Consider the following 27,680-nt stretch of genomic DNA (forward strand, 5'->3'; position numbering starts at 1 on the left):
ATTCACTCATAACACCTCACTGGTGATTAACTTACAGGGATATGAATAGTTTTAATAATCTGAACTAGGCAGTCTGAGGTTAGAAATAACTATTAGCAATGTAACTTCAGGCAGATTGATTATCCTACCTGTGGCTCACTTTATTCACCTGTGAAACAGGGATGTAGGACATACCTTCCAGGTCTATGCTCTAGTTTTCACTGTCCATTATTGAAGTTTCCAAAGTGTCATCCTCAGAACTTTCTAGCAAGTTCCCACATCACTGGGAACTACTTCCTCTGGGGAATCTTTCCTCCCAGCTTCTCCATCTTCTTGATTTGGGTAGGGGTAACTCCCTCAAACATTAGGGACCAACAGAAAAGTATCTGAAAACTCAAAAAGGTGGGTCCTATCCTGAAAATTTCTGATTGGGTACCACTAGGCAGGGCCTGAGAATTATATTCCTAACACTCACCCTTTGAGAACCACTGGTCAAATACTATATATGGTATACCTTTATTAAATATGTCCATTTCCTTCCCATTAGAATGTATAAAGTCTATGAAGCAGAGATTGTATTTTTTTTGTTTTGTTTTCTGCTATTTTTCTTGCAAGGAACAATACTAGGTAGATAGGAGCTGCTCAATGCATACATGTTGAATGAACAAATGAAAATTGCTTATTCTAGTATAACATCAGAAAACATATCCTAATTTTATCATCAGATTTTATATGAAGAAAGACAAATACAAAGTTAGAAAACATCATATAGTCAGTCTCCTCATGCAAGAAAGCATTTGTAAGCCTTGGGCCACAAAGACAAGTGAAATTTCTAGATATTTAGGAAATAAATTATTATTAATAACTTATATTACATTACTATAGCATTAAAATGAACAATGATAAACACTTATGGAATGCTACCAGGTGCTAAGCACTTCATGTATTATTATTATTATAATAAAACTCTGAGGTGGCTAATGGTGTCATTTCCATTTTACAGAAAGGGTCTCTGCTGCACCAAAGATCTGGCTACTCAGTGGACTTCATGGTTTCCATGATGTCTCCTCCTCTCCATGTGCTCTCCCCACTGGGAACCAACAAGGGTGTCAAATAGGGGGCAAGTTTGACCTTGTAGAGTGCAAACTTGTTGAGGTTTGAATTAAAATGTGTTTACATCTTTTAAAAAGGTCACCCTGACCACTTTTTAATTACAATGATATCCTACACAACTATACTAGATTTCCAGATGCAAATGCTTAAAACTACAAATGTCTACATATCTTATGAAAAATCTGAGAACGTTTTTCCAGAGGTAAGTTTTTTTGGGGATTTTTTTGGGTGATTATTTAGAATAGTTCATTAAGTTTGAATATTTATTCTACCAACCCTGTACAAAGGCAAGCATCACATTTACGCAGGAAAAAGCCGACAGATAATTATGAGTTAGTGATTTATTTTCTTTCAAATGGGCAGTTAGATTAGATGTCGGCAAACCTTTTCTTAAGGGGCTAGACAGTAAACATTTTAGGTTTGCAGGCTCCAAACTCTGTAGTTGTGGTGAGCAACCACAGATCAAAAAAATGAAGAAGGATGGTTTTATTGCAATAAATTCTTAACACAACAATGTGAATAGCCCAGGGGCCACAGCTTGCTGACCCCTAAGTTAAAAGATTACGATCCAAGTAGCATAAATGAAATTGACCAGATAAATTTCTGGTAAATTTGTCAAATTCATTAAAATTTTTTTTTTCTTACTACAGAAATATCTATATTCCTGTATCTAAATATAAATACTTAAAAAAAAAAAAAAAAAAAACAACGAATCTACCACACAAATCAAAACAGACATTTGGCTTTGTAATAAGTTGAACTAGTTAAAAGAATCCTTGTATTTATTTTTTTCATAGCACAAATGTAGGAGGTGACATAGTAAGTCCATAATTCCTCACAAAATTATCAACTTAAAACCAAGAACCTAAAGTCCTATAATTTTCTGCATCATTCCATCCATACACTCTGTGGATTCCATCCCACAACAGCAGAGAACCTTAATTTTATTAAAGCACCAAGTTTCCAGGCTACATTTCCCCCCCCCCCCCCCATTTTCTAATACATGCAGTCAAACTGCCTAAAAAAAAAACACCAATTCACCTTACACTTAAATGCATCAGGGAAACCAATTTTATTCTTTAAAAGTCATTCTACTTTTCAAACTTACATTTCCTTCCTTGAAGTCTTAAATTTTTAACGTATTTATATCTAACATGAAAATAATTGAGTTTTTAATATAATCTCTTGGACTCATCTAATATTTTTAGACGTTCATATTTGTTTTATTAACCTTGAAGAGAACAAAAACAATCTCTAATCTAGAAATCTGGAAATCTTTTTAAGTTAAATTTAGAATTTTATAGCAAAGAAATATGGTTTGTGTGTCCAAGTATAGACTTAAAAAAATACCCTTAATGTAAGTAAATTAGGAAAACTTATTCCCAAAAAAATTTCACAGAGTATGTTTTCATTTTTGGAAGGATGAACCAGTGCAATGGGCATTTTGGGGACAGTGATAACATCGACCCTAGGAACTCAAGACTTGTTTACTAGAATAAATGAAAACTGGCAGAGGCTGTTGCTGAGTGCTTCAATAGGAATTAGACACACACAGATTTCACTGTCATTTTCAATGGAATTGAAGTCTTTCTTAAAAGTGTGCTCCTGATAGGCTGAAGATAAAGTAATGGACTGGCAGTTCCTTATGCCAAAAATACACAGATCTGTCGTACAAAGGCTTCATTCTCTGCCTGTAGTCAGTAACTTGAGAGCCTTCTGGAGATTCTGTACAGCAGTGCTTACATCTTCATACTGCAAAGCACTGCCAGCATATTTGCAGTATTTCTGAGCTCTAGCAAAGTCCTCTGGAGTTAGACGGACGTCCCCTAGGAAAAAAAAAAAAAATTAAGATATTTATTAGATTATAGAAAGTGCTGTTAGGCATGTGCTTACATTCAAGATTAATGAACATATTTAAAAACATAAAGGTTTTCTTAGACTCAAGTGCATTTTGATCACTTTACTTCATTCTTTTCAATATTTTATTACTAATACAAACCACAGATATGGCAACATAGTTGTGGAAGATTTTCCTTCATGAGGTATTAAACTAGAATTCTTTATATTTTAGTAAATTAACTGCAAAAGTTACAGTTTGTGCAAAACAAGAAAAGTAGCTTTGGTGTTCATGCTAGAATTGCTGAGTCTCTCTCTTCATGGAACAATACACCCAGACTAAACTAGTCAACCCTCATTTGAGCTAGAATATAAATATAACCCCCAATTAGAAAGGTGAATAATGTACTTTATATAAAAATTACATGTCACTTAACTTTTTCTTGCATGAAAATATCTTATGTTTTTGTACCATCTGTGGAAAAATTCTTAAGATTTCCAAAACTTTTTACTATAAACAATTAAAACATGAAAACAACCATTATAAATTCTTTCTCCAGAATTTATCCCTAGTAAGTTTTCTAGCTCTACATACATGATTAATATGTATAGAGCCCAACTAAATAATTTGGGGAAAATATTAATCTAAGATATGAATATACTTGCATGTATATTTCTAAAGACAGGGTAAATACCTGGCATTGTTTCTTATCATTTGAAATAAGCAAGTTGTCATTTGAAATAAGGACTCTAAGGAGTACTGATTAGAGAGGGCTGGGGTCATAAGACCATGAAGAGCAGATGACATATTTCAATTCTGTTTATAAGGCTATATTTTTAAAGCAGAATAATTTTTTTAAAGCTATTTTAAATTTTGCTGTAGATAGACATAAAATGAAACTCTTGACATTCCCTAGGTAAAGAGGTAACAATGCCAGGTAAACTGATATCAAATTTTGATTAATATAATTATTGCTTTCTAAAATTTTCAAATAGTACTAACAACGTATCTCAAGCTTTTATCTCAGTGCCAGGTACCTGCAGGTCCTCAGCTCGATAATTTTACTGAATGAGCACCAACAAGTTGTCTATACTTCTAGTATTTGTTGAATTATTATTAAAGATTGCATAAAATTTGGTCCTTTTATTGTGAACCACATATTACACATTCTAATTATAATGAAAATTATTTTTCTCCATAATTCTTTTAGTATTTTAGTGGACTTGGAATTTGTTTCCCATCAAATCTAAAAAAAAAAAAATCTGTCCTTCAGTTCTGTTTACAATTTAGTTAGCACACTTTAGTTTAAGTATTTATTTTTCTTGATAAACACCGATCAGATTCTTAATTATTCTTTTTCAAAATAATTAAGAGACTTTAGTCACTTGCATGTACACACCATGTAGGTGAGTAAGGCACTTTTGATAAACAGCTTCCCTTACTTAACACTACCCATTCGTGCTTTAATACTCTATCCTACTATCTTAAGGGCAACCTTTAAAATATGCAGGGCCTACGTCCAAAATTTACTGGACCTGATGGAAGAAAGCCCTAATGCTCAAACTAATGTTACTTTTACAGCATAGCTTTAGCACTGTTTTGCTGACATATTGCTTATTTATTAAAAAGATAAAATGCATAAATGTTACTATTACTATTTTAGTTCTTATAAACTTATCCACTAATGATAAACTATTTCAAAACACATTTTTCATGAAATAATTTAAATATTTTTAAAACATGAAATATTTTAACTGAAAAATATAGATGTATATATAAAGCTTATAAATATGCATAACAAATTATGTAACTCATATAAAACACAATCATTTCACGATAATTAACTGTAGATATAAAAATGCTTTATAGTCAGAGAGGTCAGACTTATTTTCAACAATTTAAAGAAATTAAAAGGCCTTATCAAAAACTTACTTTAACTATTGTCTAACACAACAGGCATTCTTTCATTTAAAAATAAAGTAAATAAGTAATTAATAACAAAATACCTAAATTAAAGTTTTAAATAGAATAAAAATAAAATCCATTTCCTAATTATGATTCTTATGAATTCTCATTATTTAAAAACTCAACAGAGAAAGCAGAAGGGAAACATATTTCAGGAAGAGAATAACTGTTCACTTTCAGTTTATCTGATTTTATATTCAAAACAAAACATAAACTTAATGTAAACAAATACAAGTTGTTTTTCCTACCATTCAAATTTATTAGAAGTTATAATAAGAACTAGGGAGGAAGGACAGCAAGTACATGTACGATGAAGATTTAAATGATGTCAGGATTAGAAATGTTGTCTAACACTTATCTCTCTTTTAAAATGTGTGCTTCTAAGTTCCATTCAGGCCACAACCCCTCTTTACAGAAGATTTCTTCTCCCCTACAGAGGGCAGGACAATGATATGCAGAAGACAGCTATACTATCAAATTCTCTGCTGTAGTGGTGAAGGCAGCCTGGGTCAGCACTGGATCAAAGACATTTTTTGGTGTAAAGAGAAACCTCTGTATGCTCAACTGACATAAATATCCATTTCCAAGGTTGATTTGTCTAATGTTAAGACAGAAGACAAAACAATTAATTCTAAAAATTTCCAAAATGGGTCTTTAAAAGCTTTCTAATGTATTTAGATAGTTCTTGAAATTGGTATGTCCAGGGCCTTGGATAATCTCATCCTAGTGTACTATTCTCTGACAGGGAGGACTGAAAGGGAACAATCTGACCTGCAGTTAATCTTAGAGGATGTAGGAAAAAATATACATACACTGTGTACACTTTTCAGATATAATTATCTACATAAATTGGAAAGTTTTTAAACAATCATTTAAGTAAGATTCAAAAGACTCAGAAGTTGTTATTCTTATCCTAGTGCCATATGGAGATCTACAAATAAAAAATAAAAAAGTAAATACTCTGCTTCATTCCAATTCTGTTCTCTTCTCCAGAATCAGCCACAAATGCACTGCAAAAATATTTAATATATTTTGATACTGATATACACAAATATAGTAAAACAACACATTTTTATTAAAAGGTACTAAGCACTAAGGAGACAAATGTAGCAGAAACAGGAAGTACTAGAGTTGGTGGTGATGGTAGTTACCTTGATTATAAAACCTCTATTTTTAAAAAACCTTAAAGAGGAGTTTTAGGCTCACAGTCAAGTTGAGAGGAAGGTAGAGAGATTTCCCATAACACATGCATCACCTCTTCTATTATCATCACCCTGCAACTGTGTAGTGGTACTTTTCTTAAAACTAATGAACTTCCACTGACACATCATCACTAAGAGTCTAATTAGGGTTCATTCTTGTTCTGTAATATTCTTTGTGTGAAAACAAATTATACTGACACATATCTATCATTATAGATAGTATTCATTCATTCACCATTATAGCTTTTCTGCTATAAAATTCCTCTGTTCCCCACTCTGTTCATCCCTCCCTTCTTTCCTCCAACCCCTGACCAACTATTGATATTTTAACTCTCTCCAAAGTTTTGCCTTTTCTAGAATGTCAGAGTGGAAATTACATAGTATAACAGTCTTTTCAGATTGGTTTCCTTCACTTAGTAATATGCATTTAAGTTTCTTCCATGTCTTTCAAAGGTCTGAAATTATTTCTTTTTAACAGTGAACAGAATCCTATATGGATGGATGTATAGCTGACTACTCTATGTGCTATTCTGTTGCACTGATCTGTCTCTTCGTTTGGTAATACTACACTGTTATGACTACTGTAGATTTATACCATGTCTTGAAGTCAGGTAAGATCAGTCCTCCAACTTTGCTCTTCTCCTTCAATACTGTTTTGATTATTCTGTTTTTTTTTTTTTTTTGCCTCTCCAGATATTTTTTATAGCCAGTTTGTTGATATGCACAAAATACTCGTGGGATTTTGAGTGGGATAGCATGGAATCAACAAAAAGAACTGATATATTGGGAACACTGAGTCTTCCTATCCCTGAATAACATGTAATATCTCTCCGTTTATTTAGATTTTGATTTCTTTCATTAGAGTTTTGTAGTTTTCTAGGAATCTTGTCTTATATTCTGCAACCCTGTTTTAATAGCTCCATAGTTTTAGCTTCTGCATATAAGAGGAAACAAATGAAATAATTTCATTCTTCTTTATGGCTGAATATAATTTCATTGTGTGTATATATATGTGTGCACACACACACACACAAAACATTTTCTTTATCCATTTGTCTACTGATGAATTGATGAGCACTTAGGCTGGTTCCATAAATTGCTATTATGGATTGTGCTGCTATAAGCATTGGTATGCATGTATTACTATGTATGCTGATTTTAGATCTTTACAACAAACACCAAGGAGTGGGATAGCTAATCCTATTGCGGTTCCATTCTTATCTGTTGAGGAATCACTATACTGCTTTGCAAAGTAGTTGCACTAATTTGCAGTTTCACCAACAATGAATGTGTATTTTTCCCCCTACATCCTCACCAGAATTACTGCTATTTGTATGCTTGATGATTGCCATTCTGACTGGGTAAGATAAAATCTCAGTGCAGTTTTGATTTGCATCTCCCTGATTGTTAAGGATATTTTTCTTCATATTTGCTGACCATTTATATTTTTTCTTTTGTGAAATGTCTCTTTGGATCTTTTGTGAGTGGGTTATTAAGTTTTTTTGGTGTTAAGTTTTTTGAGTTCTTTATATATTCTGGTTATTAATCTCTTGTAGGCAGAGTATATGGCAAAAATTTTCTTCCATTCTGTAGGCTCTCTGTATCTTTAATTTCCTTTTTTTTCTAATGGTTTTAGCCAGGGCTTCCAGTATGATGTTGAATAGCCGTGGTGAGAGGGGATATTCTTTCCTCCTTAGTGACGGTCATAGAGTTTTTAGTTTCTCGTCATTGAGTATGATGTTAACTGTAGGATTTTTGAAAATATTCTTAATCTAGTTGAGGAAAGTCCCCTTTATTCCTAATTTACTCATTTTTCATTCACGAATGGGTATGATATTTTGTCAAATGCTTTTTCTACACTTACTGATATGATCATGTGACTTTTCTTCTTCAGCCTATTAATGTGCTAGAGTATATTGACTGCTCTTCAAATGCTCAATTAGTCTCATATACCCAGAATAAATCCCACTTGGTTGTGGTTTATAACCTTTTTTTTGATATTGTTGGATTCAACAGGATGACACACTGTTGAGGTTTTCTGCATAGATATTGGTCTACAGTTTCGTTTTCTTGTAATGTCTTTATCTAGATTTGGTATTAGGATAATGTTGGTTTCAGAATGAGTTAGGAAGTATTCCTTTACTTCTCTCCTCTAAAAGAGATCATACCAAATGGCATACTTTCTTTCTTAAATGTTTTATGGAACTTATTAGTGAGTTCCATCTGTACCTGGTACTTTCTATTTTGGAAGGTTATTAATTATTAATTGAGTTTCTTTATAGGTATAAACCTATTCAGATTATTTCTTCATATGTGAGCTTGGTCAGACAGTTTATTTCAAAGATTTGGTTCATTTCATGTAAGACATCAAATTTGTGGTCATGGAGTTGTTTGGAGTATTTCTTTATTATCCTTTTAATGTCCACAGGATCTGTAATAATGTCTTCTCTTTCACTTGTGGCATGAATAGTTTGTGTCTTTTCTTTTTGTCTCTCTTTAGAGGCTTATTAATTTTACTGATTTTTCTCCAAAGAATTAGCTCTTGGTTATACATTTTCTTTACTGAGATTCTATTCCCAGTTTCACGGTTTCTCTAATTTTTGATTACCAAGTACTAACTGTACATATTAATGGAACTCAGTGTGATATTTCAAAACATATGGTGGATAATGGCCAAATCCAATCCCCCTTTGTCCACCCTACTCCCAGTCTCTAGTAATCACTGTTCTATGTTGAGGTTTTGAATTTAATGTTCACATATGGGAGAGAAGATGCTTCTTTGTGGCCTGGCTTATTCATTTAACATAATACATCCCCATCCCTCCAGGTTTCATTCATTTTGTTACAAATAATAGGATTTCATTTTGGCTGATTTCTGGTTAAATAATTCTCAATTGTGTGTGTGTGTGTGAGATATATATATATATATATATATATATATATATATATATATATATATATATATATATATATATATATATAAAAACATTTTCCTTAGCCATTCATCTACTGATGGGCACCTAGGCTGATTCATATTTTAGCTATTGTAGACAGTGAGGCAATAAACAGTGTTCTATTACACTGAGGTATGTCTTTGGTATGCTGACTTCCTTGCCTTAAACTATATATCACAGAAATGGAAGTTATATCACATGGTAATATCTATTTTAGTGTTTTAAGGAATCCTCATACTAGGGGTTCTTCATAACAGCTCTACTATTTTACATTCCTATCAACAGTGAGTAAAAGTTCCTTTCTCTCCATATCCTTGACAACATTTATTATTATTATTTATTTTTTAATAAAAGTCATTCTATCTGTGGTGAGATGATATCTCATTGTAGTTTTAATGTGCATTTCCCTGATGGCTAATGATACTGAGCATTTTTCCCTATGTGTTGGCCATTTGTATTTTTTCTTATGAGTAGTGTTTGTTCAGATTCTTTGTTCACTTCTTAATAGAATTACCTTTTTTGAGTTCCTTATATATTTTGGCTATTAATACATTTTTTGGATAAATAATTAAAAAACATTTTCTCCCATTCTCTAGGTTTTTTCTTGACTCCATCAACCATTTCTTTTGCTGTACAGAAGCTTTTTTTGTTTGATGGGATTTCATTTGTCAATTTTTTTTTTTTGAGTCCCGAAAAACTCATTGTCTATTAAAATGTCTTGAAGTACGTCTATATTTTCTTCTAGTAGTGTCATCAGAGTTCCACATCTAACACTAAGGTCTTTGATCCATTTTGAGTTATTTTCGTACAGGGTGAGAGATGGGGTCAAGTTTCAATCTGTTATGTGGCTATCTAGTTTTCCCTCACCACTTATTGAAGAGGCAGGTTGTCCTTTCTCCAATGTACGTTTTTGGAAACTTTGTTGAGAATCAATTGGCTGCAGATGCATGAATTTAATTCTGGAATCTCTATTCTGTTCCACTGATACCATACAGTTTCAGATACTTGGCTTTGGATTGTCTCTTGAAATTGGATAATGTAATGCTTCCAGCTTATTTTTTGTTCAAGATTGCTTGGGCTATGTGGGCTCTTTTGTGCTTCCATATAAATTTTAGGATACATTTTTTCTAGTTCTGTGAAGAATATCATTGCTATTTTGATAAGGATTACAACGAATCTGTAAATCACTTTGAGCAGTTATGGGCATTAAAAACAACACTAATTTTTCAATCCATAAACATAGGAGCTTCTCTATTTTTGGTATGTATTCATCAATGTTTCATAATTTTCATTGTAGAGGTTTTTCACTTTGTTTAAATCTGAGGGGTATTTGCTTTTTGGGGGGAGGTAGTCATTATAAATGGAAATGCTTTCTTGCTATAGTGTTTATTATTTGTTTTCTTCTGCTTACTTTGGATTTACTCTTTTTCTAATAAACTAAGGTAGAATCTTAGATGACTGATTTTTAGCTTCTTCTTTTCTAGTATATGCATTCCTTCTAAGTACTCTCTTTTCAGGGTTCCCCAAATTTTGATTTTCAAATTTCTCTTTGTATTTTGCCTTTGTGTTATTCTGAAGTATGTTTCTGAATCTCAAAGTATTTGAGATTTTTTTGTAGCTATCATTCTATTATTGATTTCTAGTTTAATTCCAGTGAAGTCTGAGAGCAGAAACTTTATGATTTATAATTAAAAAAATATAAGGTATGTTTAATTTGTCTAGACTCTAATTTATCTGAAATCACCATTCTTTGTATATTCTACAGATTGTATACACAGGAAGATACCTTTTTGTTTTCTTTTTTTCCTAAACAGGGTCATATTATATATAATGTTCTGCAATTTGCCTTTATTAGTCACTTGGTATATCTGGCAATCTTTTTTTTTTTTCCACAGGACAGTTACATATTCTTTTTCTTTTTACAGTGCTGGGGATCAAACTCAGGGCTTCATGCATGCCAAGCAAGGATTCTACAACTAAGCTACTTCCCCAAGCCCTAACCCCCTTTTAAATAAATGTACAGTATTATGCAGTAGAGATAGACCAAAATTAATTTAACTATTTTTCTGTTAATGAGCATTTAGAATCATTTTTATTATTACTACAAACAATGCAGTAATAAATATTTTCATAAATACATGTGCCCATGTCTGAGTATTTCCTAATGAAACATTCCTACAAGTGAAATAGCTGAATAAAAAGGTTTATGCATTTGCAATTTTGATAGTGAAATATGCTACTGAATATCAATTTATACTCCCACCAACATGATGCAGGAGTCATTCCTTATACCTTCATTAACACTGTTGATTATCATTCTTTTAAAGTATCTTTGCATCGATTGATAAAGAACTGAACTCACCTCAATTAAATTAGTAAGGTCCTGCATCTTTCATGAATTTATTTTACATTTGTATTATGTGTTTATATTTTCACTCATTTTTTTCTATTAAGTTTGACTTAATCATTTGTAGGAATGTTTTACATATGTTCTGGACATAATTTATTATTTAAGAATTATATATTTTCTCCTGGTCTATTAACTGCATTTTAATAATATAATGGTTGAAAGTGCATCTTTTCTTGTATGAAATTTGTTACTTTTCATCTTTCAAACCTGTTAGTCATAACTAAACGAGACACAAGAATTAGGAGACAGGTAGCCCATTGTTTTAATGTTGCTTTACAATATATATTCTTGTCACAATGATAAAATACTATCTTTACCATTAGTTTAATGTCCACACTATGTCACTTGATTTCCGTTTTAGCTATTCTGCTTCAATGATCTATTTGTATATTTTTCTTTCTGCTATTTTCATATCACACTTTAGATTTAAAAAGTGGTGGGATTATAGAAAGAAACCTGGATACCAAGACTAACAAGAGGCATATAGTATTAATTGGTTAGGTTATTTTCTGTCTGCTAACAAGTATATATCTTCCACTATGCTCCTGAGTAATGCGCCAGTTTTTGACAGCTTCCTAATCTATTCCTTTTACCCAAACACTGTCATTCTCTTAAGAAACATAATTGCTCTTAAAACAAGGACTTGCAGGATTTAAATTTACTGTAGCTCTTAAATTTTAATTCCCATAATTCATTTGCTTTTGAATAAAACTGGAACAAGTAGAATACATTTAAAATAACTCATACATTTAAACCTAAGTAAACAATATACTACATCTAAATGTATAGTAAACAACAAAGTTCGTAATATTGGACAACAAGATCACCGTATAAACATAGGTATATAGGTCTATAAACATAGACTCTCCTCCCTCAATGACTGAAAGACGTGTAGGCACAATGGCCAGTTCCAACTCATATAGGGAGCACATAAAAATAAAAGTTGCAAAATATATCTACATACATAATGTCAGAGAAAAATGAAACATCTTCTTAAAAAAATCTATCAAGATCTTCATTCTAGATAGAACAAGACTAAATCTCATCAGACACATGAAGAAAATAAACTTGGAATGAGAAAATCCAACATAAACTCAAAATATGACTTGAGATAAAAATTGGGGAGAGTCAGAAAAGCAGGAAAGATTATAATCAACAAACCAATCACCCAGCCTTGAACCAACCAACCAACCAAAATATCAACCAAAATAATTAACCTCAAAGATTTATGTTTTCAACAATGGTAATCTCCATTCTTTTCAGATAATCTAAAAACTCAGGGTAGATAATAAAGAACATAATCACAATACATAGTAATCTTAAACCAAACTAATTTAGCATAAACTTCTATGGTAGCTTTGTCTAGATGTTTCTGCCCCTATACCCAGTAGTGTGTGAAAAAAAAAAAAAGAACTTCAATGAAAGGGAACACCTTGGGAGTTGGGTATTTTTAATAATATGAAACAATCTTGGTTCTTGTGAGAAACCGCAAAGATATTTGTTTTGAATTATCTTGATGTTTGAATTTAAATATGAACACTTAAATATATGGTACTCTCAAGGTAATATTACAAAATAATACCCCCAAATGGGAAAGACAACATAGCTCAGAAAACAGTCAGCTGACTCACCCTGGGAAATTGTACTAAACAGTGCAGGATCAATGGCTGGAATAGTCTGTGGAGTAGGTTGGATAGTATTACTCGTTACACCTGCAAATCAGAAAATTACAAATACGTATAAAGTGTTACAGCTCTTAAATTACATGTTAGAAAAAAACTAGAAGATAATGGAAAAATTGTATTACTTCATTTAAATATTTTCTTAAAACCTTTGTGCTTATTTGAAGATAGAGGCTAGTAGAGAAAATATGCAGGAAAACTCAGTTTACTTGCATGTATTGGCCACATATTTCCTAATGTATATTTTGTTTGTCATGTGTGATTCTTCAACTTGCTTATCAATTGAAGCTTATCACAGACTCCCTTCCTATCTTTTAATTTCTTAGCCAATTAAATAAATTTGGAGACAAGGTGTGACATAATTATGACTGGTTTAACTTCAGATGAGTCCCAATTCATCACTCTACATGAAATTACGAATTATACACTTCAAATTTTCCAGTTGACATTTTTTTTCAAATATTCATTTTTAGTTGTAGTTGAACACAATACCTTTATTTTATTTATTTATTTTTATGTGGTGCTGAGGCTCGAACCCAGGGCCCTGCACATGCTAGGCTAGCACTCTACCACTGAGCCACAACCCTAGGCCCAGTTAACCCGTTTTTAAGATAGTATTTTTATAGATCAAACAAATTTTGTCTTCCTTTTAGAACCTGTCAAAATTGTCACATTTAATGAATTACTAGTTCTAAGCCTAAAATATATATTAGAATTATAGATTATTATTTACCTAAAAAATTAACTCAGAGTGTTGAAATTGTCCAAAAAAGGAAAAAAAAAAAAAAAAAAGACTTAAATGATTCAATCAGCAGAAAAAGCAAATGAAGAAAAGTTCATTCATTACTCCAAATCAATGAAGTCAACTTATCTCTCAAAATAAGATTCATTTGTTTCAAACTGAAATAGGTTACATTTAGATAGATTAAAGTGAAGTGAGAAATTGGTAGTAAGGGTAAAGTGGTAAAAATACTGGGATAAGGAAAGGGTAACAAAAGAACAGCAGGAGATAAAGAGAAAAGTTTCTAGGAATACAAATACATATTTTCTAGAACGCTGGTTTCATAAAGGCTGGTTCAAGTTCTTCCTGGTATGTTTTGACTATGAAGGATCTTCTTATTCTAACCTATTGGGAAAAATAATTTAAATACAGACTATTTTACTTTGCTTATTTTGTTTTAGGGCAAATTAGCGTCATTTCTTAGACTTTGGAAGGATTAAACATCATAAAAGTCTGAATTTTTAACTGAAAACTGTGCTAATAAAAACTTTTTAAATGCAAAGGGGTATTGACAAAAGGCCAAGTAAAATTTTTAAATAGTACAAAAAATATATGTGTTAAAACCTACCTCTCATTTCTACTCTTAGACTCATTAGGGCTATTACTAGTTTTGAGGGCATCTTTTCATATTTAGCCTAACCTATCAATACATATACTTTTGTTATTCTTTATTAAGAAATATGTGTTCCTGCCTAAATAAAAAACATCTAAACACACCCCTTTCTCTATCAAGACATTTTGCAAATGGCAGTATGTTGTGCTTACTATACTTATCCTTGAATTTTCTCCTTAATATGGCTTAGTAGTAAGTAAATCTTCCCGGTTCTTTTTTCTTTTTAATATTTTTAGTTGTAGATGAACACAATAGCTTTATTTTATTTATTTATTTTTATGTGGTGCTGAGGATGGAACCCAGTGCCTCACACATGTTAGGCAAGTTCTCTACCACTGAGCTATACCCTCAGCCCTCTTCTCTGTTCTTTTTTAATGGCTACATAAGTGCTCCATTCTATGAATGGACCATAATTTATAAAGTAATTCTTTACTGACATTCAACTTGTTTCCAATGTTTGTTACTACAGATAATGCTATGGTGAATATTCTTATAAAACTCAAATTAGTGTATGAATATGCAAAGAAAAATTTATAGAAGTGTTATTCTTTTTTTTAAATTTTTTATTGGTTGTTCAAAACATTACAAATTTCTTGACATATCATATTCCACACTTTGATTCAAGTGGGTTATGAACTCCCACCTTCACCCCATACACAGATTGCAGAATCACATCAGTTACACATCCATTGATTTACATATTGCCATACTAGTGTCTGTTGTGCTCCGCTGCCTTTCCCATCCTCCCCCCTCCCCCCTCCCCTCCCCTCCCCTCCTCTCTCTCTACCCCCTCCACTGTATAACCCTGAGGGTCTCCTTCCATTTCCATGCAATTTCCCTTCTCTCTCCCTTTCCCTCCCACTTCTCATCCCTGTTAAATGTTAATCTTCTTCTCCTGCTCTTCGTCCCTACTCTGATCTTAGTTACTCTCCTTATATCAAAGAAGACATTTGGCATTTGTTTTTTAGGGATTGGCTAGCTTCACTTAGCATAATCTGCTCTAATGCCATCCATTTCCCTGCAAATTCTATGATTTTGTCATTTTTTAATGCAGAGTAATACTCCATTGTGTATAAATGCCACATTTTTTTTATCCATTCGTCTATCAGAGGAGGACATACAGTCAATCAACAAGTACATGAAAAAATGCTCACCATCTCTAGCTGTCAGAGAAATGCAAATCAAAACCACCCTAAGATACCATCTCACTCCAGTAAGATTGGCAGCCATTATGAAGTCAAACAACAACAAGTGCTGGCGAGGATGTGGGGAAAAGGGTACACTTGTACATTGCTGGTGGGACTGCAGATTGGTGCAGCCAATTTGGAAAGCAGTATGGAGATTTCTTGGAAAGCTGGGAATGGAGCCACCATTTGACCCAGCTATTCCCCTTCTTGGTCTATTCCCTAAAGACCTAAAAAGAGCATGCTACAGGGACACTGCTACATCGATGTTCATAGCAGCACAATTCACAATAGCAAGACTGTGGAACCAACCTAGAAGTGTTATTCTAAAGTCAGAAGACACAAATTTTAAATTGACCAATTCATGTCCCCCTCCTTGATTTTGTTTAGTGCTAACCAAATATATTAAACTATAAACACCTAAAAAAGTTTTCTCCACCAAACCTGCTTAACATTTAAAGGCATGTAAATATATGATATTAAGATAGGTTAGAATGTAGGATCTAAGAATCTTCAAAGATTAGTCAAGTCCAGTGCTTGATGCAGCTATACTCAAAAAATGTATGTAGATAATAGTATATATTTTTCATATACATCTTTAAAAAAAGGCAGGCTATATGTCAATACCATTTTTGGCTAAATAATTTGTATTTGTTCTTAAATTAAAATTCTCTAACTGCTTTTTGGAAAAGGTATATAATTTTGTTGGGCTCCTGCTCTAACCTTTTAACTTATTTGTGTAACTTCTATGTGATCAAATAAAAAGGCACTATTAAGAACAAAACAGAACTCACAGGGAGAAAATTTTTAGGTATATAGTAAAATTTCATTTGAGCAATATTAAACAGTCTGCATGTTATTAAATAATGTCATTCAACTAAGACTTGAACTGACAACACAGACCCCTTAACATGCCTCAGGCAGCACAAAGATGCTACTTCTTGTTCATTTTGAAGCATAGAGGCCGGGCTTGTCCTCTTGGCAGCAATCATGAGCATGTTACCACTGGGCCTAGAGTAACTGGCTCAACAAAGCTTATAAATACCCGTGCAGTTATTAAAATGATTTTTTGTTTATGCTGTTTGTTTATTTAATGAGATGCTCAAATCTAGTTATTTCTCCTTCTTTCTTGATTTGGACAGGTCTCATGTGACAATTTGCCACAGGGTTGTAGCTCTCTAGATTGCAATATGTTGGAGTGATGTGACCCTAAAGCAGTCCTGGGGAAAGCAGAATTGGGTTGGAAATTTCCTCTATTCAACAATTTAATAAAAAAGAACTGTTGTGAAGTAACTTCTGATTAATTTTTAAGTAGATAGTTATATAGCACATTAGATGGGATTAATACATATTAAATATTGCAAGATTTATAGGTATGCACAAAATTGCTTTACTGACAAAGCAGTGTGGGGATTCTGAAAAGGGAGGCATAACTGTTGGTTAGAAAATTAGATAAGATGATCCAAAAATTCTAACTATATAAAACCCCAAAAAAGGAATTCAGAGAGGCAGAGAGAAAAAAGAAAGTTAGTCTATGAGGAACAAAAGGTAAGAAAATAGGAAGATTAGATTAAGTTAAACCTCAGTGTAATCATGAAAATAGAACAGGCTAGAATACCAAAAACACATCAAAGCCTCACAGAAAACAAACTCAGTACTTTTGACACCAGGACTACCACAACATAGTTCAACTTTTCTATGTATAAGGTGAGCTACACTTTCAATGAAAAGCTTAGCATTGATTAAAACATGTTCTATTAATTCATCTAATTACATATTCTACCAAGAGCTTCTATAGTATTTAAAGACTGTAAGACGCATATGCTTCAAGAAAGAGGAAAAAAAAACACATCACATTACAATGTGATGTTTGTGAGTGGTTAAAGCAAAAAAGGCAAACACTTAGCTTTTTAAACAATCACTATCCATGTCCTCTTTACACCCCCTTTGCTTTTTTGTGGAAGAACTAAATATTGTAAATTAGTACACACTATTCTTTTCAGCTATCTTAAGGATTTCCCTTTGATAAAAGTGCATCCTGGACTTTTATATGAGAGAAAGTAAATCACTCCTAAAGTGAATAAGAGGGGAAACATCTGCTATATTTATAAACTAAAAATGTTATTCTTTTTTTTTTATTAGACAACTATAAACTGATTTTTAAAATGTTTCAAGTATAATAGAAAAAATATATCTGGGGACTAGGAGGAGATTTCCATATCTCAAACCAGCATTAAAGAAAACTATAAGTTCGCTTTACTATCAGAAAAGTAGGTTTTGATTTGACAGTATTTTAATTCTTTGGAGAAAGGGACACAGAAAGGAGGTCATAAAATCATAAAGTCATAGAGGTTTGGCTTCAAATTTCGCTAATGTCACTGGGTATATTTTTTTATTTTTATTTTTTAATTGTAGTTGAACACACTACCTTTATTTTATTTATTTTTATATGGTGCTGATGATGGAACCCAGGGCCTTGCATGTGCTAGGCAGGGGCTCTACTGCTGAGCCACAACCCCAGACTGTAGATTTGTTTTAAATGCAAAGTTTGCAAGAATTTATAAAGACAGAACTTTATCCTGTAAAAATTCAAAGGTTTTAAATTTTATTCTGTCCACTGAGGACCAAAACACAGATTAAGAGAGAGAGTGGGGGGAGGTCATAAAGACCCATCCAAAATAAAAAACAGCTTATGCCCGAGTTAATGAGATCAGATTGAAGTGTCTACACTAGAAAATTTCCTATTATCACCTCCTAATTTCTACCTTTACAACATGAATATTCTAATAGACACTGTCTAATAGTTTGATCACATGAAACTACCAATATTTTGTCATTTTTGTTGCATAAGACTAGCAATTACATATAAAGCAACATATAGACCTTCTACTAACAGTATGTTCTTTCTTTCACATAAGAGTAAATCTGTAAGTACACCATATACATATGTGACTTTACTATAGTTCTGCCCTAAGATATATTGTCTAAAACAATATCCCTTGGATAATCTTTTTGTAAGTTTAATATCCTCCCCCCCAAATATGACACTTCTTTTGATTCATAAAAATTATTTCTAATTTTCATTAACTTAGCATTAAATGCCCTGTGTCTTTGGCAAAGAAATAGGAAGGAAAGGGGGAAAAAAAGAAGAAAGCCAGTTTGCTGATTGCTGAGTTTTGTGTTAGGCTTAATAGTAGTCAATATTTATACTTTTCCCCCTTTTAATAATTAAAATACCCATGAGAAATAAGTATTAATTTCATTGTAGAAAGAAGAAAAACCCAGGTTGAGGGAAGCTGAAAAATTGGTGAGTTGGTGGTTTAGGAAGGGGTAGAAATTAATAACAAATACCATTTGATCCAAAAATGCACTGCATTCCTCTATAAGAAAGCTTGTTTGGGATTCTTAATTAGTGTTTAATTTTGAAGTACCTTTCAAAAGTATTTACAAAAGGCTATATTGAAGTAACTGGTTTTGCTTAATTATCCTACATTGGGAATACTGAATGTTTCTACAAGAAAATAAAATATTTAAAACAAAGTTCCATAAAATTTTACTTACAAAATAAATTCAAATTGTTTTATTAATGTCATCATGCAGACCAATAAACAGAGAAAAGTCAGGGTAAAATATGCCAAATGCTGACACAAAGAGATCAGGGATATGATGATCAATTTCATTAATCAATTTAAAGACAAAAAGTCAGCAATATCTGCAGAAAATATAAGGCTGAAAATTTTAAAATAGGAAGGAAAATATTTATTGTAATTGCTTCTACAACTGTTAAGATGAAAAACTTTTAAATGTTATTCAATTTGTGCAAAATCACCTGAATGAGCTGGATAAAATGGGGCTGAAAACTAACTCTATGAAGTGAAAATGTGGGACTGTAGCTCAGTCGCAAAGCTCTTGCCTAGCATGTGTGAGGCACAAGGTTCGATTCTGAGCACCACATATTAATAAATAAAAACAAAGGTCCATCAACAATAAAAAAAATATTAAAAAAGAAGGCTAACTCATTTTATTAAATATCCTGTAAATGTTATATAGTGTAATACCATAGATTATTGAGGCTGAGACGAATGAAAAAAATTAAGGATAATTCTTGGAAAAAAAATCAAAATTGAATATAAGAATTAAGTAAGAACACACATAGTTTTTAATTTGTGACTAAGAATGGTACTTGTCAACAACACAAGTAAACTGGAATGTATATTCAATTTTGTGAAAGTGTCTTCACTGACACTGACCCAATGCTGGATATCAGTATTTTCATAAAACACCCACAGAATACTGATCTATTCAAAGATCATATATAGCTCTCCTGCTCTATTTTAAGGCCACACATTTATAATGTTAAAAAAAAAATAGTAATCTGAACTCCCTTCTTTCAGCTATGATTTCACTGCTCCCAATCATTGATAATTTCCATATAGAGGGTAGAAGCAGGGTCCTAATCTTGCCATCACAGTGTGACCCTGACATCTCCTACAAGAATCCCCACTCTTCTCAGTGCTATTCTTAAACAATGGTGGAAGAGAAAAAAAGGGGAGTCTAGAAAAACAGCAATACCCACAAAAAGTACAGAAACTACTCTTATTAATAAAATATAAAGTTAATAGTAATCCACACACAGAAATATTTGTCATTGCTCAAAAGAGTAGATTACAAAACATCAAAATTATGAAAATAATTTTTATGAGATCACATGGAACTTAAGTATCATAGAATTTATGACTATCAGTATGAAGTACAAATATGATAAATGCAGTTCTTCTTTCCGAAAGGAGAATTCGAAAGCTGCGTTCTGATTTCCTACCTGTGCTGTGAGGCACTTCTGCTGGAGTATTTGCTGGAGCATGTGCACCTGGAGGAATCTGTATTCCAGTATAGCCGCCTGAAGGCATGCTGGATGGGTCATAAGATGATGATGATGATGGCTGAGGCGGCTGTGTGGGCAGGGAGGATGCTCCAGCATCTTCATTTTCCTCAACATCTATTACGTAATACATAAACCGTATTAAAGTAGGCAGTTTGAAATACAAATGCTGAATATTCTTATTTTACTATACACACAAGACAAAAGGAATCTTCATATGCAATTCTATTTAAGGCAATTGATAAGTAAGCTCTTTCTCTTAAAATAATTATTGCAATTTCTTACAAAAATTAATTATCCCCAACAATATGATTATCACTTTTTTCAGTTTAACACTAATTTCATAAAGTTTTACACATAGCATATTTTCTTTTTCTTAAAAATATTTATTTTTTTAGTAATAGGTGGACACGATAACTTTGTTTTATTTTATGTGATGCTGAGGATCAAACCCAGTGCCTCATGCATGTCAGGCAAGCGCTCTGCCTCTGAGCCACAACCCCAGCCTGCATAATTTTCTTTAAAATAAACTTTCTTTAAAAACTTATGAAAGATCAAGGAAATTTTTGACAAAGAATGAGTCAAATTTATGCTATTCAACGTGAACTCTATTTTCTGAAAACTGACTTTTACTCAGTACTTTGTATTAGCTATTAAATAACTTATGTATGTTGTTCAAATTAAGTTAATAAAAACAAAGGAATATAATTTTACATTTTATTATGTAGAAAGAAGTATGAGATACCTGGTTTTTAAGTTTTGAAATGTACATTTAAAAAATCTATAGTATCATTAGCTGACTCTGAACACTAATCTGAGAAAATTAAATTTTGATAGTATATTTCAAGTGACAATTACATATTCTATCTGAAGAGCAGGTGGCAAAGATTTTCTCCCATTCTGTAGGTTCTCTCTTCACACTCTTGATTGTTTCCTTTGTTTTGAGAAAGCTTTTTGGATTGATGCTATCGCAATTATTGATTCTTGATTTTATTTCTTGTGCTTCAGGGATCTTCTTGAGGAAGTCGGTTCCTGAACCGACATGATGAAGAATGGGGTCTACTTCATCTTCTAGTAGGCTCAGGATCTCTGGCCTAATGCCTAGCTCCTTGATCCTCTTTGAGTTGAGTTTTGTGTAGGGTGAGAGATAAGGATTAAATGTCATTCTACTACATATGAATTTCCAGTATTCCCAGCACCACTTAAAAAGTAAATAACCAAATCAAAAATGGGCAAAGGAACTGAACAGGCACTTCACAGAAGAAATATGAATGGTCAACAAATACATGAAAAAATGTCCAACAACATCTCTAGCAATTAGAGAAATGCAAATTAAAACTATACTCAGATTCCATTTCACTCCAGTCAGAATGGCAAGTATCAAGAATACAAATAACAATATATGTTGGTGAGGATGTGGGGAAAAAGGTACACTCATACATTGCTGATGGCACTGCAAATTGGTGCAACAACTGTGGAAAGCAGTGTGGAGATTCCTCAGAAAACTTAGAATGTAACCACCATTTGACCCAGTTATCCCACTCTTCAGTATATATCCAAAAGAGTTAAAATCAGCATATTACAGTGACACAGCCACATCAAAATTTACAGCAGCTCAATTCACAATAGCTAAGCTATGGAATCGCTCTAGGTGTCCTTCAACAGATGAAGGGATAAAGAAGATGTGGTACATATACCAATGGAATGTTACTCAGTCATAAAAAAGAATGACTATGACTTTTGCTGGATCTGGAGACTGTCATGCTAAGTGAAATAATTCAATCCCCCAAACCCAAAGCCTGAATGTTCTCTTTGGTATGCAGATGCTAACACACAATAAGGAGTGGGGACAGGGAAGAATAGAAGTTCACTAGATTAGACAAAGGGGAATGAAGGGAAGGGAGGGGGGATAGAATAGGAAAGAAAGAAGAATGAATCGGACTTCAGTGTCATATGTTCAGATATGAATACACCACCAGTGAAACTCCACATCATGTACAACCACAAGATTAGGATCCTAATAAGTTATATTCCATGTATGTATAATATATCAAAATACACTCTACTGTCATGTATATCTAAAAAGAACAAATACAAATAAACTTCAAGAAGATACCTGCATACCCCTGAATTGTACATACACACCTAGGGAATACTCAAGGAATCCTTAAGAAAGCAACAACTTAAAACTGAAAGTGGTAAAAAGTTAAGGCAAGTTAACTGTTAGAACAAGAAACAGGACTTTACAGAGGAAGATAACAAGCTGCAGAGAGGCTACAACATGCTATTAGCAATAGGAATTATTCGTATGTGGGAAGAAAGGACAATGTGAATAGAAATCAGAAGAAAAAATGTTTATAGACTTTGGATATAAAATTAGCATAAAAGAACATTAAGTTAACTATTATACATATGATTAAAGCCATAAAGAAAAATATGGCCAAAATGAATGGCAGAGGAATAACTCTCTAAGAGAAAAGAAACCTATAAGATGGGAACAAAAATAGATGAGACTAAGGAGACACATGGCAAAATAGGATGAAATCTACTAAACACTGTTTTGAAGGTAAGTGGTGAGAGAGCCATTTCTGAGGTGATACTACTAAAAGTTATGACATTAACACTAATTTATGATACCAGTTATATCTTAAAATCATACACATTTATACTTGTGTGTGTGTGAGTGTGTGTTCATGTACAATTTAAAAACAAAGTAATCTCCATAGCTTCTCTGTGTGTGTGTTGGAGGAAGGAAGTTAAAAAAAAAAAGGGTGATGGACAGAATATGAATGAAGTCAGAGAATGTTGAGCCTGAATGAAGGGCATATGGGAATCCTTTATACTGTTCAGACAACGTTTTGGTAAATTTTCATTGTATCAAAAATAAAGTTACCATATAAAAGGAGTTTATTTCAATTTTATATTTTTTATATCATCAATTTTATATAATGTCTATTCAAATGTCACGGCAAAAGAGTATACATTCTGCTGTCAAAAGTAAGTGTATTACTTGGTTTTTACCTAAATTAATTAAGTTACACTGTCTATTATTTTCTATTGGTTTTATTAGAAATTCAATTTTAGGATAACAGATTAGATTTTGGTTAAATATAAATACACTGTTAAGAGCTGAAAAATACAACAGAATATAATACTATACTGAGAAAATGGGAAAAAAAGATTTTTTTCTCATACAAATTGAGATTTAATAACTTACTCTTATAGAGACTTAAGCCAATTCTAAGCAGATACTGTCACAACATCAACACCTGATTATGACACCAAGTTTGTTTTAAGTTAATGAGCTAAAAAAGTATACACTGAAAAATATTCTCCTCTGTGCCTTTCAGGATTTCTGTAGACACAATTTTCTACTATCCGGAGGCTCCATGAAATTTGTATGACAACAAAGAATAGAAATTAAAACTCTGGGCTGGGGCTGTAGCTCAGTGGCAAAGCACTTGCTTAGCATGCATGAGGCACTGGGTTCAATCCTCAGTACCACATAAAAATTAACAAATAAAATAAAGGCATTCTGTCCGTCTATAACTATAAAAAAATAAAAAAAAAATTAAAAAAAGAAATTAAAACTTCTCCTTACGCCAAGTTTTGGAAAACAAAGCAAAAACTACCTACAGTTAATAATCTACTTAGTGTGATAAAAGGGCTACAAATAACTGTTTCAGAACAAAGGAGATCAAGACGATAACCAAAATGTAAAGGTTTGAGAAGCCAGTGATATGGGAAGAATACCTAAAAAAAAAACTGATAACTCTGATATGCCTAAAATGACATGTGAAATCATCCTAAAAAAGCAAACAGATGTTTAATGTAAGTATTTTCATGGTATATTTAAGAGTATAAGCAAAACCATATAAAAAAGCTATCTTCCCAAATCAAATGTGATTACTACACATAAAGACCTATTCCATCTTTGCTTTGATCTTCTTTTAAAATTTTTTCTGTATTTTTTATTGGTGCATTACAGTTGTACATAATGGTGGGATCTGTTGTTATATATTCGTACATGCACATAATATAACAAAATAATTTGGCCAATATCATGCTTGGTTCTCCCTGGGAGATTCACATTGCACTTCTGCTTCACCTCTTGCTTTTGAGCTGAGAGCTTCAACTTCTACTTTTATCCCAACCCTTTCTTCAGAAATCTTTGGTAGAACAGCTAATTGCCAGTTGGAGCACTTCAAGTAGTAGTTACCTTAGCATCTCAATGTCTTTTCAAATAAAATCTCTCCAACCAAACCTACTCATCCTGTACTAGCCATTTCTTTGATGGAATTACCATGCCTCCAATCACCTAAGTTGGAAAAATAGGAGTCATACGCCATTATCTCTGTCTTCTTTTGAATTAAACTGTCTTGAAGTCCTATTGATTATACTTCTCTATTTGTTCTCTGTATGCCCATGGCTGAGAACTTATGCAGGCTGTTGTTATTATTTTGATTATCAAAAGCCCTTGAATTTGTCTCACAATTAGAAGACCTCTCCTCCTCCAATTCATATACCCTCACATTCTGAATCTGCCTCCCTGCTTCTGTGGAAGTTCTTTTCAGGTATAGCATCCCTCTCCACTTTTTACCTGACTTTAGTTCAGTTAACTACTAAGACATTGTTCAGGCATAATCTCTTACCATTAAAAATGCTGACTAATCTATCATCAATCCTCATGGGAATAGAAGCTCCTATAAGAAAAGGGTGTGTGGCATATACATCTCTAGTATTAGGCTAATACAAAAAAAAAAAAAAAAAAAGACATTAAAAAGGAAAAAAATATTCTGAACAAAAGAAAGAAAAAATACATAAAGATTTTAAAAACAGAAGCACAAGGGTATGTCCTGGAAGGTAGAGGTCTGCATCATGTCTAAAGCACAAAAATCCTCCTCATAATGTTGATACTATCCTTTCAAGGGAAGATTAACAGTTATGTTGAATGACTGGCTGAAATTATTTCTTAAAAGCTCACTGGAGAAGATAAATATGTGTAACTCTTCTTATTCTATGTCAAACTAGTTGAAGGAAAAAAAATGCATGTGCTCATTTGGGTTAAAAAAAGATCTGGGTTCCAACGATGGCTATATTAATTAGTTACTAGAACTTGGGCAAGTTATTTATTCTTTTTAAATACTTATTTCCCCAATAATAAGTAGGGATGATCAACCATCTCCCAAATTTAAGACGACTAACTTAGCTAGTAAATGTTTAGCATTGTGCCTAACATCAAGCAAGTACTCTATAAATCATATTATTGTAAGTTATAAAGATACCTGTTGAAAATAGATTTTATAAAACTGACTACACAGAAGTTCAGATGAAAGAGGTCATCAGATATCATTAGGATTTGTACAGGCAAAAAAAGAAAGAAAGGAGGAATAGTTTTCACTAAGGAGACAATGGTGCTTTCTGCTAACTACTGTGGCTGTCATAACAAATTATATGGGTGTTATGAAATGAACTGTGCACTTTCACTCAAATGGTGAAGCTCTAACCCTCTTGTGACTGTATTTGGATATAGTCTTTAGGAGATAATTAAGATAAAATTAAATCATAAGAGTGAGGCCTTAGTCCCAAGGAACTGAGTCTTTATAAAAGAACACAGAGAATAAGATAGACACATTTTTCTTTCTCTGCCATAGCAAGAAAATGGCCATCTACAAGTGAGGAAGGGATCAGAAATTTATTCTATTGGATCTTAATCTGGGAATTCTAGTCCCTGGAATCACGAGAAAACAAATTATTATTATTTAAGCCATCCAGTCTATGGTATATTATAACAGAAGTTCAAATCAAGACAGTGAAAAGTGGGATGCTATTATAATAAGTAATTACAAATTTGATAGTAGCTTTGGAACTGGGTAATGGATAGTGGCTCTATTAGTTTTGAGGTCCATACTAAAAATAATGGATGTTAAAGGCAATTCCAGCTGGACCAGTGGTGCATACCTATAATCCAGTTACTTGGAAATCCGGCAGGAGAATCACAAGTTTGAGGCCAGCCTGGGCAATTTACTGAGATCATGTCTCAAAAAAAAGGCGGGGGGAGCGGCTGGGAATATATGTAGCTTAGTGGATGTATGTTACTCAGTGGTAAAATAATGGCCCCCTGGAGATTTAAATCCCACGTTCCACACCAAAAAACAAAATCACACAATTCTGGTAAGGTTTTAGATAGAAATGAAGAATATTGATGATCCTTCTTACATAGTGGCAAAAATCTTGGCTAAATTGTATTCTAGTGATGAAACTGGATATTTGGCAGGGGAGATTTCTCAGCAAATACTGAAGGTGAAGCTTGGTTCTCCTTAGTACTTATAGTAAAATGTAGAGAGAGGGAAATTAAAAAGGATTTATTAGGCCAAGAGAAACCAGGACTTGGGAGACTTGGGGAAAATTCTTAGTTTATCCATATTGAAAAAATTAGAACGCTTGTTTTAAGAAAACACTATGGGTGTGGCTGAAGAACCATTTAATAAAGAAACTAGGGTGCAACTCATGGACTTGATCAGCTGTCTAAGCAGAAGCCAGGAATAAAAATGGAATTTTAGCAGTAAAAACATTGTCAGTTAGGACTAAAGTGGATTGAGAGAGACAAAATGAAGGAAGGCTGTCATCCTTCTTAGATCACATAGAACCTAACCATAAACTGCTCAGTTGTAAATACGTGTTCATCTTCTTTAAGGGTGGAGATATCACCTCTATTTCAGTGTGCTAGATTGCTTCCATCCAGAGTTATAGGGACAGAGCCACTTGGCCTGGAGTCTTGTGGGCAAAACCTCATGGATGAGATTACCACACCAGTGGGTCCAGAGGGTAAAACACTAAACTGAATTAAAGAGGATTATTTCTAAGTTTAAAACCTTAATGGAATTTGCCTTTGTTAGGTTTTAGATTTGCTTAAGACCTGTGCCTTGTTTTTCTTTCTGATTTCTCTTTTTTTGGAATGGGGATACCTATTTTATCTATGGCTGTCCCACTACTGTAGTTTTTGGAAACATATAACTTGTTTGGATTCATAGGTTCAAAGCTGGAGAATAATTTTGTCTTAGTATGAATTGTACCTAAA

The 27,680-nt window shown here is 32.8% G+C and overlaps 1 protein-coding gene across 2 annotated transcripts in view; it reads right to left on the reverse strand.

Annotated features, from left to right (window-relative positions):
- Positions 1–483: 483 nt before the first annotated feature.
- Vta1 (vesicle trafficking 1) overlaps positions 484–27,680 on the reverse strand; it is a 72,399-nt gene continuing 45,202 nt past the window's right edge. The window contains exons 6-8 of one of the 2 annotated variants that reach the window (XM_027938513.3): positions 20,540–20,716; positions 13,092–13,172; positions 1,416–2,918 (exon numbers count right to left, since the gene is read on the reverse strand). In XM_027938513.3, the coding sequence (XP_027794314.2) occupies positions 2,773–2,918; positions 13,092–13,172; positions 20,540–20,716 (404 nt within the window). In that variant the 3' untranslated portion in view covers positions 1,416–2,772. Of the gene's footprint in view, positions 2,919–13,091; positions 13,173–20,539; positions 20,717–27,680 lie in introns of both variants that reach the window. The other variant, XM_071612986.1, reaches the window with a different exon arrangement.

The sequence above is a fragment of the Marmota flaviventris genome, chromosome 6, assembly GCF_047511675.1.
Source record: "Marmota flaviventris isolate mMarFla1 chromosome 6, mMarFla1.hap1, whole genome shotgun sequence".
Taxonomy (NCBI): domain Eukaryota; kingdom Metazoa; phylum Chordata; class Mammalia; order Rodentia; family Sciuridae; genus Marmota; species Marmota flaviventris.